This window comes from Haliotis rubra, unplaced genomic scaffold, assembly GCF_003918875.1.
Source record: "Haliotis rubra isolate DU_JTF1 unplaced genomic scaffold, ASM391887v1 Scf80, whole genome shotgun sequence".
In the NCBI taxonomy this organism is placed as follows: Eukaryota; Metazoa; Mollusca; class Gastropoda; order Lepetellida; family Haliotidae; genus Haliotis; species Haliotis rubra.
Window position 1 is genome coordinate 512,547 of NW_025767524.1, and position 16,651 is coordinate 529,197.

Below are 16,651 nucleotides of genomic sequence, written 5' to 3' on the forward strand. Positions count from 1 at the left end.
GCAGAGATGATTTCAAATTTGCCTGTCAAATTTGTACAAAGATCCACCCTAAACTCACCTTATGCAAATTATTGATGCTACACTGAAATAACATGTAGGTCTATGGAAATTGTGTCCGAATACTTTTTGCACGGGTCTGTAAATTATCAGCTTCGTTTTTACCAAATGCTGACATGATCCAAATGAAAAAACCTTCAATAATGGACACGCATTGGTTTATCGGTGCTTACGCGTTGTTTCATCATGGCATCGTGGGAAAACATGAGTTGATGACGAAATGAACGCGCAATGAACAACAATATCTTTCTCCACATGCAACAGCAGTCGCCGGCATGCAAGGATATCGACAGCGCTGTTTACGGAAATACCCGAACTTGTCAAATGTTTTCATCACTTCCGGTGCCTGTAACTTTAAGAAGGTTGTGTCTGATTCTGCTCTGACAAATCCCGCTGATTGGTGCATGATGACACTCAAGGTGGTCATAAGCAAAGACAAGCCAGCTGCAGGTAACACACATACTCAATTCGGTTAAATTATTGAATAGCTCTGTATGAACCGGCGAGATGTCATCCGAATGGGCACGTGGTCTTTCATGTCAACCTATTGTTCGGTTTTCGATCACAATGTTTTTACAGTTAAAGAGGCTAATAAACACCCGCGATTTGTATTTGTAAGACTTCCATTCTGTTGTGTGTCCTCATTCTCTAAAATAAAGACGTATATCAGACGGGTAAATGAGCGGAGATAGCAAACAGGACGATATTTTCAAGTTGTAGGCTAGTGTGAGGTTGATTGGTTTTGGCGTTGTTTATGCCCTGCCAGCCAGCAATCTCGAAGATGAGTAGACATTTGCCAAATATGGACTACATTAGTTTAGCTGGCTGAACTAGGACTACACATGCTGCCTGCAGTTGTCATATAATGTCTTATCATCATAAAAACAATGCAGGGATGTTTGAGCAGCCAAAATATCTACCTACCAGTTACAGCATGGTCGATCAAACTACAGAATGGCGAATGGCATTTATGCCACAATAGCTGAATCTTACCTGTACAACAGCCCTGTTGAGAATGTTGCTGCTGCACTTACAGTTTTGAATCAGATAATGATATGTGACCTGGTCTCTGGTTACTTATTCTGGTGCAAGGTGAGGTGATGGAGGGGGAGGAAAGATTGGTATTACCTACTGTATCATGGATCATGCACAGCTACCTTATTTATTATTTCATAAACAAATACATGTATTGCTACAGCTTTAATAAAACTGCACTCATTCCATGCCCTTTACCATGAAGCTGATGAAGTATATACTTATAAGTAGTAGTTTAGTGGTTAAGGCTATTGCTCATTATGCTGAAAACCATGGGCACAATGAGTGAAGCACATTTCTGGTTCCCCTTTTGTAATGATGCTCGAATAATGCTTAAAGTGACATAAAACCCAACTCACTCACTAAATCACTCACTAAATCACATCAGGCTTTCCTCCCACATTAAGGTGACCGCCTCCGTGGTGTAGTGGTTAGAGCGTCTGCCCGGAGAGCGGAAGGTCGCGGGTTCGATCCCCCACCGCGTCATACCAAAAGACATTAAAATATGGTACTTGTTGGTCCCTGCCTGGCGCACAACAAGGACTGGTCGGCTCGGAGTCAGTATAATGTGTCTGAGTGGGGTATTCATGCTTCACTGTGGCATGGTATCTCAGTGAGCTAGCACTATAAAACCAGCTTCAGTCTGGGCTAGTACAAGCAGCCGCGCATACACATACACACACATGCATGTCGTCATATGAGCGAAATATTCTCAAGCACGACGTTAAACCCAATTTCACCTCGCCTCACCCCACATTAAGGTGATTAAAGGGACACTGATCCAGAGCACTTCCCCGGGAATCGTCCCCCGCGACTACCCAGATGATATCCCAGAATTCTTGACTGGGTTGCGATCTCTGCTGCACCACCTGCAAGCTCAATTTGTAGTTAATGTGTAATATGTATATCCTTACATTGATCAATAAAGATGAAATAGTTTCATTTTGGAATTAATCTGAAAATGTAGTCATCTTTTTTACTCATTAATGTTTCCATCTTCATTAGTAAGATAACAAATGAAAACATTTTGAATTTTAACTTTATCTACTAGTGATAAAAAAATTTAGGACTGAAAAAATTCCCAAAGTCAATGTATATCTAGTGAATCTATAACCTGTCTGTAATATCTAGACATTTTATAGATTGCCAAGGTGAATCATATTTCACAGACATGCCCTAAATGCGACCTAGTGTATGTTATAACTAGTGATAGTTTCACAACTGGTCACATGACTGTTATAGGTTTTTCACATTGGCGTATAGTCTCATTGGTCACCCAAGATAGCACACCTGACAACTGTTTGTATGATGTCCACGTTTCTTTAAAAATATAATTTAGTTAGACAGCAGACAATCAACGTTTTGGTGGTTAAACCTTTGAAGGAAGGACATTGTTGTCACACAGGCACTTTACGACAGAATATGGGTGTATTCAGGGTATGTTAGTAAATATACATACATAAATGCTACCTTTTGACAAATCTGACTGTGCAAGAAAAAAAGTAAATTGATCAATCAGCATGTTACCAATTAATCCTTTGAACAATGTTTTTTTTTTAACTGAGCTGATAATTCCTCTCGCTGCACTTCCATGCACATATTACATAATATGTAATGCATTTGCCACATCAGACCTCAATTTATATACCTGTGAAGGTCCGGGTTAGAATCGATCTTCAGCAACCCATGCTTGTCGTAAAGGCGACTAATGGGATCGGGTGGTCAGGCTCGCTGACTTGGTTGACACATGTCATTGTATCCCCATTGCGTAGATCGATGCTCATGTTGTTGGTCACTGGATTGTCTGGTCCAGACTTGATTAAATACAGACCGGCGTCATATGGCTGGAATATTGCTGAGTGCGACGTAAAACTAAACTCACTCACTCACTCAATTTATAATATTGAGTATTTACTCCAGACACGAGAAATGCTAAGTGGGAACCTTTGTTGGGTAATAATATTAGTGGTGACCATAGCTTTACTGTTATGGAGAATGGAGAGGAGAAGGTCCATGGTTCAATCCCCAGCTATACCAAATGAAGGTCCAGGTTAGAATTGATTTTCAGTAACCCATGCTTGTTGTTTGAGGCGACTAACCGGGATTGGGTGGTCAGACTCGCTGACTAAGTTTACACATGTCATAGTATACAAATTGCGAAGATCGATGCTCATGCTGTTGATCACTGGATTGTGTTGTCCAGACTTGATTATTTACAGACCACCACCATATAGCTGGAATACTGCTGAGTGCAGCGTTAAACAACAAACCAAGCAATTATATTGTCAGTCCTTAGTCAGCACAAACCCTTCGTTAGCACTGGGTCATCAAGGTCATTTTTAGCACTATGCAGTAAATGAGCCGAGTCAGCAAGTCTGATATTGTGACCAGCCCCATGATGCTGGGATCAGGTCATCATTCAGCTGTTTCACTGACACCAGGGCACCTGTTTGACAGGGTGCAACTGCACTGTAGCAGGTTTAAAGTTTGTATGTGCCTCCAAAGTTTGAGCTGACTACTCTTGAGTGCAGTAGGTGAAATATTCCACCTTCGCTTCAAATTCATACCATAAATACAACATCTAAACATAAAAATTACTTTCATTTTGCAGCATGTCCTCTTTGTATACATTATCATTGTTACAGATCATCCATCTTTGCAATATAAACATAGAATTTCAAGTTAACTATGTGCAGCCAGTTTACCTGTTGTGCAGTCAGTTAGCCACCCCCACATACTAGGTGCAGTGAAATCAAAGCACATACACACGCGCGCATGCACGCACACACACAATATTAATGTCCGATCATCAGTCACTGTAAATTGAATGAATCAACTGGTAACTACAAATATTCAGATTCTACTCTCATTATTGTTTTCACTGACCGTTTTACTCTTGTATTTTATTTTAGAATTCTAAGAGTTCTTTGCTATTTGCGGTGGGGTAGCCTAGTGGTTAAAGTGGTGGCTCATCACGCCAAAGACCCGGGTTCGATTCCCCACATTGGTAGAATGTGTGAAGCCCATTTCTGATATTACTGGAACATTGCTAAAAGCGGCGTTAAACCATACATACTCACTCACTCACTCACTCACTCACTCTAATTTACCGTTTTAAAGTTGGTCCAATAGTCAAAGGTTTCATATCGATGGATTTTTGTACTTCGTCCAAGTCAGATGTACTAACTGACATATTGCATACAGGGCAAATATTTTAACTCAAGCCTAATTTAGAAGATATGTAATGTTAGAAGAGCCCAATGCAACATGTGGTTTACTTATCATGTTTATCGTTAGATTTCAATCACAAATAACTTCCTCACTCATGCATTGTAGGGCTGGTTGTTATCAAACATATGGGGAGAAATAGCTGGAAATTATCAGACATGTATCAAGATTGATGCAGAAATAAGTGTCATCAACAGCATCTGTCACATGCATTAGTCATCAGTTATATTTATGGTCACTGTCATTATCATACTGGAATGTAAGTTTTTGGTGTAAAACTTGAAAATGACATGCAAATGTGTGTCCAGTGGGCACAAATGTAGAAAATCGACGCAGAAAAAAATTCACTGTGTCCTGGAAATGCACAATATTATTCATTGTACCTATAACACATCCATGACTTTGATAAGTGTTTAGCTGTTATTTTCAGAGCAGTTGCTTGCATCATTTCACCCATCAGTCCATATGATCAGCGATTTATTCCAGGGCCTAAAGAAATTCACAGGACCCTCACATTGCCTGCAAGGACCCCTAAAATGTATAATTGGGGGTTCCTGGGACCCCCATGTTTGTGAGTCAAGGTAAATCCCTGAACTATGCTTTCTGTAATTTCAGCTGCAATCCTTGCTGTTGAGTATTTGAAGGCAAAGGGTGAAGACGTAAACTGGGAGTTCGGTTCATCCAACAGCCTCGCAGTCAACAAGTAAGTAGTACTGTCTAGTCGCTTGTGTAAGTGTTAATTTAAAGGCATTTGATTGGTTTAAATTTTGTGACATAAACATGGTAATGTTAGAAGAAATATGCGAGTCAGTCGTTTCTTATGCTGTCAACCTCTAGTCTCTCTGACCCAAATTTAACTGTTTTCCATCAACTGGCAATTCAGTGATTGATATTATGAACAATGATCTATGTAATTGGTTCTATATGACGTGCATCAAGAGTCAGCAAGCCTGTTTGTCTCCTTATAATAAGCATGGGTTGCTGATGATCCTGATTTTCGGATATACTGGTAGCTTTGATAATGCTGTGGCATAAAGCCACAATCACTCACTCACTCACTCGCTCACCCACTCACCCATCCACCCACACAGCATTATTTGTATTGGTCCTAGTCTTAATAGTTCTCGCAGAAAAATGTGAAGTGAAATATTGCAAAATGTCTTCATTTTGTTTTCAGAGATGTGAATTTCACTTTCTGCCCCTCCATTTGTCGCTATCTGGCCAGGGCTTTCCCCGCAGCTGGACTCCATGGGGCAGCTGTTCTGGAGAAAACTGAGGTAGAATTTCTTTTGAATTCATAATTTTGTATGTATTATCAGCGTTCAAAATGCCTGCCTGAAAGACCGTTCAGGATGGGTTATTTTCAACACGGACTGCCAGATTTTCCAATTCACCTGCCCGACTGTCGATTAAACTTGATACTGTAGGATGTATATGAAGATATTTTGTGGGCAGGTACGTTTTGGTCAGGGATGGCAAGTTTTACATCTAACCAGCCCTGTGGTCTTGCTGAAATTTTTGGGAGTTTCATACCCTGCAGGGTGGAGGTGTACTGAGAATTTTGAAGGAGTACTGACATGTTTTTGTGTGAGGGAGTTGGTGATGTGGTTTGTCTGGACGATTCATCGATCACTATTTCCAACCATGTATTTGTATTTGAAGACGCGTGAGAAATAACTGAGCGACCGTGTGATGCGCGAAATATCAGGTCCGACTGGATATAAATAGGAACAGTGTAGTTTTTAGCCAATCGAAAAATAGTGACGCATATCGTTGCAAGGCAACGCAAGTGATTCCTACTGTCGGGGTTTCCTCATGTGTCAAATCGTGTTACGCAAAAGAAACTTGACAAGTATTTATCCAAAATACATTTCCATTTGCACGATACGCACAGAAATTAAATGTTAGACGTACAAAGGTATTTATGTGCGTACACAATACGCTTGAAATCTTATATTATGTCGTACTTAATTGATTTTGAGGCATACATTACGCCTGTACGCCCCTTATCTGTAGCCCTGCCCTGGTATTATAGTGAGTGATTTAACATTTTATTGGCATTATTTTAGTTGTATTGCCACAGTGTAATAATCCTAGTGATCATGATTCACCAACATGTAGTGATTACTCAACTCACAATACAATGCTCCTATTAATATTATCAATTCTACACATAATGTGTTGGAAGGTTTGCAATAACTCAGGACTGATAACAGCTCAGACTTGAGTATAGCAATCTAAGTAGAAATGCTAACGTCTTGATTAACAGGGTTTCACAGCACTGTTGTAACTGATGACATTGTTCGTATTGTCCAGGTTGACCACTGGATACAGTTTGCTGGAGGTCAGCTGTCATGTGCGTCAGATTTCGCTGATGCCATCCAGTACCTTGACAACGTCCTTGGCTCCATCACCTTCCTGGTTGGCCATGACTTCACCATCGCTGACTTCATTGTATGGGAGGCCCTGCAGAGTAAGAAGATTTTCTTGCACTTAGATGTCTTTGGTTGTGTGTGATTGATCAACTTTTCACATTACAAAACATAACTATTTTAATTATCTGCTCTATGACTGCCTGACTGACTGAGTTTAGATTTACGCCGCTTTTAGCAATATTCCAGCAATATCACGGCGGGGGACACCAGAAATGGGCTTCACACATTGTGCCCATGTGGGGAATCGAACCCGGGTCTTTGGCGTGACGAGCCAACGCTTTAACTACTAGGCTACCCCACCGCCCCCTGCTCTATGACAAATTGATAATCATCTGGGGTATCATTTTGGACTCAGACCCGTGAAGATCCGGGTTAGAATCGGTCTTCAGCAATCCATGCTTGTCGTAAGAGGCGACTAACGGGATCGGGTGGTCAGGCTTGCTGACTAGGTTGACACATGTCATCGGTGCCCATTTGCGTAGATCGATGCTCATGCTGTTGATCACTGGATTGTCTGGTCCAGACTTCATTATTTACAGACCGCAGCCATATAGCTGGAATATCGCTGAGTGTGTCATTAAACAACCAACAAACCAATTTTGGACTCACCTCTGACAAAGCGGCCATGTAGTCTGTATTCCATGATCTGTTTTCTTCATTTCTCACAGCTGATCCAACCAAAGATGTCATGCACTTACTGCCTAGACAATCCACTCAGTTACAAATGGTGGTGGGGTAGCCTAGTGGTTAAAGCATTTGCTTGTCACGCCGAAGATCTGGGTTCATTTCCCAGCATGGGTACAATGTAGGAAGCCTATTTGGGGTGCTCCCCACGTGATATACCTGGAATATTGCTAAAAGTGGAAAAAGCCTTGCTCACTCATAGGCTAAAAGTGGAAAAAGCCTTGCTCACTCATAGATTTGGGCAGGGGGTCAGTCTTCTTATGTGCATTAATTTGCAGTGCAGAGTTACATCCCCATGAATGATGTTGAAACATGTGATCATGGGTTTGAATCCCAGTTTGTCCCAGTTATGTTTCCAGGTTTGTCAGTATCAAACCGTCTCAAAAGTGGTAGTTGTCAGAGACCTGCATCATGTTGGACGGACCGCCTCCGTTGGTGTAGTGGTTAGACCGATCCCCAACTGCGTCATACCAAAAGGCGTTAAAATATGGTACTTGTTGGTCCCTGCCTGGCGCCGGTATAATGGGTACAACAAAGGACTGGTCAGCTTCGAGTCAGTATGATGTGTCTGAGTGGGTAGTCATGCTTCACTATCACAGTGGGCTAGCACTATAAAACCAGCTTCAGTCTGGGCTAGTACAAGCAACCGCGACATACACATACACATGCATGCATCGGCCATATGAGCGAAATATTCTCAAGCATGGCGTTAAACCCAATTCCACCACCACCACCACATGTTGGACGCTTAAGTTTATGGAAGTTGTTATAACAGCATTAAACCCAGCTAAACCTCTACCTTTAGCGGGTGGGGTAGCCTAGTGGTTAAAGCATTGTGTTCACTGGTCACACCGAAGACCTGGGTTCGATTCCACACATGGGTACATTGTGTGAAGTCCATTTTGGTGTCCGTCGCTGTGATATTACTGGAATATTGCTAGAAAAGGCGTGAAACTAAACTCACTCATTCTATCACTCTACCTTTAACAATTTACCTTTGTACTTAAGGGTTATATAATTTTGATTCAGCTAATGGCCAGTGGCTGTCTATGCTGGAGAAAGGGAATGCTCCTCCTCATATCAAGCTGCTACTCAACTTCCTGTCATCAGAGGCCATATTTGCATTGACAATTAGCAAGCTTCCAAAGGTGGAGATCAAGGGAGATAAAGCGAGGAGAGACGGAGTTGTAAGTTTTCTGCCATTACAATGATATAGCACTCTCCAGAGCTTTATCAGTGTGTTAAATTAGCAGAGGGGTAAATCTGTTGCCAAAATATCAGAAAGTCAGATTTGAGCTATCAAATCGTGTCAGTTTTAGTGTTGATTTCTAAGTTACTATGACATTAATGCCAATGTTATCTTTGTGACAATAATGCACTAATTGTTGTCTCACTATGGTGCCACTCAGTTACATTTCGACAATAATGCCATTGTTGTCTCCAGGAATGCGATGGTGAAATGGTGCTGTTACCTGAGCAATAATGCCATTGTTGTCTCAATCCTATGAGGCCACTGTTACCCTGACAATAATGCCACTGTTGTCTCACATTAAAGTCATGGTGCCACTGATACCTGACAATAATGCCATTGTTGTCTCACTATGGTGCCACTGTTACCTGACAATAATGCCATTGTTGTCTCACAATGATGCCACTGTTACCTGACAATAATGCCACTGTTGTCTCACTATGATGCCACTGTTACCTGACAATAATGCCTCTTGTTGTCTCCACAATGATGAGCCACTGTTACCTACACAATAATGCCATTGTTGTCTGACAATGATGCCTCTGTTACCTGACAATGATGCCTCTGTTACCTGACAATGATGCCTCTGTTACCTGACAATGATGCCTCTGTTACCTGACAATGATGCATCTGTTACCTGGCAATGATGCATCTGTTACCTGACAATGATGCCTCTGTTACCTGACATTGATGCCTCTGTTACCTGACAATGATGCATCTGTTACCTGTTCACTGGGTGTTCCCAACAATGACTTCTGTTACCTAACAATGGTTTGATTTATTATCCCCCGCATTACATGCCGGGGATATAGTCGACGCCATCCGCCTGTCCGGTCTCAGACCACGAGCTCGAGCATAACATCGGAAACAGTTCAATATCTTCGCAAGACTTGGTAGATATATCATCTCGAACCTTTTAGTTAGTTTAGCCATTGTTCAAAAATGCATTTGAATTCATTGATGGATTAGAGTGCTCTTTGTTCCATGGCTTGTAATAAGTTTTGATATATTTCATATCAGCCCTATTTCAGTGTGAAAGAAGCACTAATTGTACCTGCTGTATGGGTTTCAGATGAAGAAAGAGGAGGGAAAGTATGTTGATCTGCCAGGGGCTGAGTTGGGGAAAGTGGTCGTCAGATTCCCCCCAGAGGCCAGTGGGTATGTTGAAGCAATCCTCTTTCAGATGTTTCTAAAAATCTGTCAATAATGTTGCTGTGTACTGTTACCTGACATTAAAGTCATGGTATTTCACAATGATGCCACCAATTACTAACAAAAATGTCTCTTTGTCTCACTATGGTGCCACTGTTACCTTACAATAATGCCATTGTTGTCTCACAATGATGTCACTGTTACCTAACAATAATGCCATTGTTGTCTCACTATGGTGCCACTGTTACCTGACAATAATGCCATTGTTGTCTCACTATGGTGCCACTGTTACCTGACAATAATGCCATTGTTGTCTCACAATGGTGCCACTGTTACCTGACAATAATGCCTCTGTTACCTAACAATAATGCCATCGTTGTCTCACTATGGTGCCACTGTTACCTTACAATAATGCCACTGTTGCCTATCAATGAGGCCACTGTTACCTGACAATGGTACGATTTATTTGACAAAAATGTACCCTGACAATGAGGCTTTGGAACCAAACATTGAAGTAACCTGGCAATGATGTTAGCATTGATAATAAGGCTGTTTTCTTTACAGCTCCATCTAAGAAAACTGTTCCCTCCTGTAGGCATGATTGAGATGTCTGTGTGTTTCAGGTACCTGCATATCGGTCACGCCAAGGCAGCACTACTCAACCAGTACTACGCCGAGGCCTTCAAGGGTAAACTCATCATGAGATTTGACGACACAAACCCAGCCAAAGAGAATAAAGAGTATGAAAAGGTATGACCCATAGAAATAACTGTTGGTATCCTTGGCTTCAAGCATACACTGATCCCAGATTGCCCTCGAATAATATCATGATACTGATAACGTTATGGCAATATCTTGCAATGTGATCATTCTGCAAATTCATAGCCATGGTCAGTTAGCAAGCTATTTTTAGGTGGTGGCCTAATGGTTAAAGCATCAGCTTGATATGCTGAAGGCCCAGGTTCGATTCCCCACATGGGTACATTGTGTGAAGCCCATTTCTGGTGTACATTGCTGTGATATTGCTGGAATATTGCTAAAAGCGGCATCTAAGACAGCTCACTCACTCACCATATCTTGACATGCAGGATGCACCAGATTTGTGGACATATGGCCTGAATGACTTTTATCAAAATATCTGTGACCATTGTTGTTGACATGCTGTTTAAAACTGGTTAAACCCAACCTTCTGTATACGATGATGACAATAACTCTCTGGTTTCTGTGTCATCAGGTTATTCTAGAGGACCTGAAAATGCTGGGGGTCAAGTACGACATCTTCAGTCACTCTTCTGACCACTTTGACCGTCTGATGGGCCTTTGTGAGAAGCTGATCCGTGACCAGAAGGCATACGTGGATGACACAGACCCCGAGACCATGAAGAAGGAGAGAGAAGAGAGGAAGGAGTCCAAGAACAGAAAAAACAGTAAGTACTGAAGATGTTGGGAAGATGGTGACTGAATATGGTGTTACGTTGCTTTTAGCACTATACCAGCCATATTGAGGCGAGAACACCGGAAATGAGCTTCACACCTGAGCTTCAAACCCGGGTCTTTGGTGTGATGAGCAAACACTGTAACCATTGGGCTACCCCACTTCTGCTTGGGAAGATCTTGGTATTGCTGGGGTTTGACATTGTGGCAATATGGCCTCCTAAGACCATGATAATCTGGAAAATGAAAAATTGAATCAAATGTTTGGCCTTTGGAAAAACCCTTTCAGATCAAGGATGATGTTATTGATGTTTACACTGGATTAGATTCAGTTAATGTCCAATAGTGTTAGTCTTCTCAGTTCTATGCACTCATTCAAGAATAGCCCAATAATTCACTTGAATCCTTCATTTTTCAACACCATTCCCACGATCCAAGGTTGCACCAAAGCAGTAAGCTTCTATTATGTGTGTCATTTTTTATTTTCCTCCAACATAAATTCGATATATCTGAAACACTGTTCACATAGGATCAAACCATGCAGACTTAATTGCCATGTAAATGTGTCTGTCTGTGGCCAGGTGTGGACAAGAACCTCAGCATGTGGCAGGAGATGGTCAATGCCACCCCATTCGGCCAGCGCTGTGCTGTTCGTGCCAAGATCAGCATGGCATCAGACAACGGGTGTATGCGAGACCCAACCATCTACCGGTGCAAGAATGAGCCTCATGTCCGGACAGGGACTAAATACAAGTGAGTTTCACAGGGGAACAATATTTGCTGTATTAAATGCTCTGCTGCAATAAGTGTCACTAACGTCAAGGCTGTAAGTAGGCCATTAAGTGCCCAATAAGTCCAATTTTCCAACAGATATTCCATATTTTACAGTTCTTTTAAAATGGAAGAGCAGTTCTAAAGGGTATATTATTCCTAAGTGCTCATTGGCTTCACCAGAAAGGTAATAACAATCATTTTCAACCAGGATTATGCAATCTTCATCTGCCCCTCAGGTCCATAACATAAGCACAGTTTCAGCCGGTGTTTCTCCAAAGTCACTCACACTGTCACTGCATGTGGTTTCTGTACGTCTGCTTCCAGGGTGTACCCGACTTATGACTTTGCCTGTCCAGTGGTAGACAGTGTTGAGGGTGTGACCCATGCCTTGAGGACCACCGAGTACCACGACCGAGATGAGCAGTACTTCTGGTTCATTGAACAGCTGGGTAGGCGTCAATACTTGTCATACTTTCCATATATTAGTGGATCGGATAAATATATCTGTTGACAATTAATGTAACAATGCACATTTCTAATCTCTGAGTTTGAAGACTTGCCATGTGGGACAAAATGTGTGTGTAATTTGGATATTCTGTAACAGTTATCCTTTTGTTATGGATTGTTGGATGCTGTAGAACTCCATTGTTTTCTCAATTGTCACATGAACAATTATTGTAAAGTATATCACAAGCATATTTAAGACAACTTCTTTTTAAACAGAAGCCATCATCCAAGTATTTACTATGCCTAAGTGACACAACCCGTCTCATTATAGCGAAGATAAACACTGCTGATTAAAAACACGATCATGTCCGAAAACAAATAATCCAGAGATATATTTAAGTACACATTGCATGTAAGTATTTGATGTTCCTTCAGGCCTATACAGGCTGTTGTACTTCTGTGTCTTTCTACAGGTTTGAGGAAGCCACACATCTATGAGTACAGCAGGCTGAATCTACAGAATATTGTCATGTCCAAGAGGAAACTCACCTGGTTTGTCAACGAGGGCATCGTCGAGGGCTGGTAGGTACTGACAACACTGACTCCAGGTGTAGCTAAACCTGTTATTGTTGTGTGTTACACACAGAGCATCATTCACTGCTTCATGCATACTTGTGTCTGTACACTGCAAGATTATTTTGAAATATCTTTAGGACCTTGCTGGTATGAATATCGATGAGATGGTATATTGCTTACGTGATGTAATATGACTGACAGTGACCATATATGGCCAACACTGATGGAATATGATTGACAGTGACCATATATGGCCAACACTGATGGAATATGATTGACAGTGACCATATATGGCCAACACTGATGAGATGTGAACACAGTGTTTAGATGTGACCGATACTGACGAGATGTGACCAAGAGCAAGAACATATGACCGATACTGATGACATGGGCAGATGTGACATGTGACCAAGGGCAACAAGATATGACTGATACTGATGCAGTGGAACCAATACTGATGAGATGAGACCTTTATAATGAATTTGTCATTTTGTCTTTAACACAGGAATGATCCTCGCTTCCCAACAGTTCGAGGTGTGTTGAGGAGAGGAATGACAGTTGAGGGTCTGAGGCAGTTTATCGTCTCACAGGTAAGTTGGAGGAATATTGGAGGAAATGGAGAACAATGTGTCTGATTGACTAACATTAATATAACATTATGCATTCAATGAGTGAAAGCCTGTAGTCCAGTCGACATTACAACGTGTGTCCAAAGCTTGGGACCTTTAATTATGATCTTTGAACTCTCAACTCCACCCTTGGCTCACTGACTTGGTAGATCTATCTATCTGAAGCTGCTCATGTTTACTTTGTCAGGTCCAGATTTCATTATTCACACTACTATTATACAGCTGGAATAATGTTAGTGTGCATTACTTACTGAGACTCTTCGAACGGGGACATAGCAGTATCAACTTGATGCTTCCATTTAGTCCCCACTTCGCTACTTTCATCCCACTGATGTTATCATGACAACCAGTGGAATTCTATAGTAGCTAGATGAAAGCTGCTGAATCAAGCTGTTCCATCAATACTGTGATTGGATGGTTCAAAACAGTAGTGACAATTATAACAAATAACAGTGTCGATCATTGTTCATAATAAAAGTCACTAGACTGCCAGGTCCAGACTAATTTTTTCAAGCCACCTGGAATTTCACAGAGGGCACAAATGTTTCCTGTTCCAGGGCTCCTCTCGGTCGGTTGTTATGATGGAGTGGGACAAGATCTGGGCCTGCAATAAGAAGGTCATAGACCCGGTTGTCCCACGCTTCACAGCACTGGAGAAGGGGGATGTCGTCCCTGTGTCTGTGGCAGGAGCGAAGGATCTGTCTGACGAAGTTGCCAGACATCCCAAGGTCAGTCAAAACAGTTTAAATTTTATTGATTTTCTGTGTCTCTACGGCTCTCACCCAAAATTTCCTCAAAGCTATTTTCCAATGGAAGAATATCCTGCCATTCTGTGTGAGACAGAACTGCAGAAATATCTTTTGAATCTGCAGCTGATGTTTTATTTCATCTTCAGAACAAGGATGTCGGCATGAAGACTGTGTGGTACGGCCCCAAGTTGTACATAGAGGGCGCTGATGCTCAGGTCATCAAGGAAGGCGAGATTGTCACGTTCATCAACTGGGGAAATCTCAAAATCAAATCCATCAAGAAGTAGGTCGAGTTAAAGTTTAATGATATGACCTGGTATCATTTTACATATATTGACTGAGTGGCTTAACAGTTAATGTTGCATCAAAGTGGTAATAGCCGTAGAGTAATGAGAATAAGTTTGGAATTATATATTGTCATTGGTATGTCAGAATTATATGAGGCAGCAATGAGATATATTGGGAGAAGGTGACAGTTGTTCGACTGAAGGGCATTCTTGTAGTTATGGGGGCGTTGGGGTGCCCTAGCGGTTAAAGAGTTTGTCACTCCAAAGACCATGGTTCTATTCCCCACATGGGTACAATGTGTGAGCCCGTTTCTAGTGAAACTGATACCCAATCTGATGAACCAACTGTGTGACTTACACCCTCACTCTTTTCTGCTGTTGTAGGGATGGAGACAAGGTGGTATCTGTTGATGCTGAGCTCAACCTCGACAACAAAGTAAGTATGAAGAAATCAGATGACCATGGATGGGTGCCACTGTTGTCGGACATAGAGATGTTGTCAACTTAAACCTTTCTAAATTCTTGTGTAGAGATTCATAACTTGATGAAATTCAGAACCATTTCAGTATTGGAGGTTGTTTCTACCAATAAGTATTTGCCTGAAGTGTTTATAAATAAACAGAGCTGATGCCCCCAGTTAAATGCACTGCACTTTTCAAGTAGAAAATATTTCACACAAATACTCAACAAGCAGCTCTAAATGGTGTAGTGAGAAAAACATGTGGTCATCAATTTCAAGGAAGAATGGTGGAGTAGCTAAGTGGTTGAAGCCCTAGCTTGTCACTGCAATTCCGGGTTTAGATTCTCATTGTGAGTACAGTTTGTGAAGCCCCTTTCTGGTGTTCCCTTGCCTGAGATGGCTGGAATATCGCTGAAATGGTTGTAAAACATACTGAAAATGGAGCAAACTGTTGGGAAAACTGATTTACTTAGGACAGGGGACCCTACTGCATTGACAAGTCTATACTGTCTGTTATTCATCAAAACCCCTATGTGAGTGATACTGTTGCCTTCTCCAGGACTACAAGAAGACCCAGAAGATCACGTGGCTGACTGTTACGGACAAGGCGCCACTGGTCCCAGCTGTGTGTGTCCAGCTCGACTACCTCATCAGTAAGGCTGTTCTAGGCAAGGAGGAGGACTTCAAGGACTATGTCAACAAGGACTCCAGAGTAAGTGTACTCTAACATCTGTCCATTCGAATTAAAGAATTTTCGTTCTTAGAAATATATTGTGCTAAGGCTTGTGTGTAGAAAACTAATAAGATATATAAATGTATCCTATTTATAAAATAACCAGACACAATTATCAGGTGTATATAAATTGGAGCCTAGTGGCCCTCAGAAATCGTTCATCTTGGTTTGTGTTTGTTTTTACCAGAAAGAAACCGAGATGCTGGGTGATCCTTGTCTAGCGACCTTAAAGAAAGGGGAGATAATCCAGCTCCAAAGACGAGGTTATTTCATCTGTGACCAACCTTATGAACCAGTCAGGTACAAAGGATACAGATTGTGGTTTGGGGATAGTTACTTGAAATCACGATTGACTTATTGATTATATTTTCCTGTGTTTCCATGGTTACCTGTATTTCAAGGCAGCATTTTCAGTAGACTTTCTAGTTCCACTGTAAAGTAACAGATCAATATCTGTCTCCATCACCAGCTTCTGAAAATGGCCACTTTATGATGAACGTTACTCTCACCGTTTAATTTGTTCACTTTTGATGAATTCATGGGTATCTTTTGTGTTAGTTCATATCCTATACCACCCCATTAAAGGTTTGTGGTATTCATCCAACCAGTAGTAACTGTTGTGTTTCACTAGTGCTTTTAAGATGAAACTATCTTTATCATGGCTCTGTTTTCCAAAGCAATTGCACCTTTACAGCTACCCTAAAGCATGTGTTTAATATTAC

The 16,651-nt window shown here is 41.4% G+C and overlaps 1 protein-coding gene across 1 annotated transcript in view; it reads left to right on the forward strand.

The window, feature by feature from the left end:
* The first annotated feature begins 389 nt into the window (after nt 1-389).
* LOC124261568 (bifunctional glutamate/proline--tRNA ligase-like) overlaps nt 390-16,651 on the forward strand; it is a 47,361-nt gene continuing 31,099 nt past the window's right edge. Inside the window, exons 1-17 of the mRNA XM_046695899.1 lie at nt 390-507; nt 4,936-5,023; nt 5,498-5,597; nt 6,637-6,793; nt 8,469-8,626; nt 9,761-9,846; nt 10,464-10,590; nt 11,075-11,267; nt 11,856-12,027; nt 12,373-12,497; nt 12,969-13,077; nt 13,577-13,661; nt 14,258-14,428; nt 14,596-14,732; nt 15,121-15,172; nt 15,756-15,908; nt 16,117-16,229. Of these exons, the coding sequence (XP_046551855.1) occupies nt 462-507; nt 4,936-5,023; nt 5,498-5,597; nt 6,637-6,793; nt 8,469-8,626; nt 9,761-9,846; nt 10,464-10,590; nt 11,075-11,267; nt 11,856-12,027; nt 12,373-12,497; nt 12,969-13,077; nt 13,577-13,661; nt 14,258-14,428; nt 14,596-14,732; nt 15,121-15,172; nt 15,756-15,908; nt 16,117-16,229 (2,072 nt within the window). The 5' untranslated portion in view covers nt 390-461. The remainder of the gene's footprint in view (nt 508-4,935; nt 5,024-5,497; nt 5,598-6,636; nt 6,794-8,468; nt 8,627-9,760; nt 9,847-10,463; nt 10,591-11,074; nt 11,268-11,855; nt 12,028-12,372; nt 12,498-12,968; nt 13,078-13,576; nt 13,662-14,257; nt 14,429-14,595; nt 14,733-15,120; nt 15,173-15,755; nt 15,909-16,116; nt 16,230-16,651) is intronic.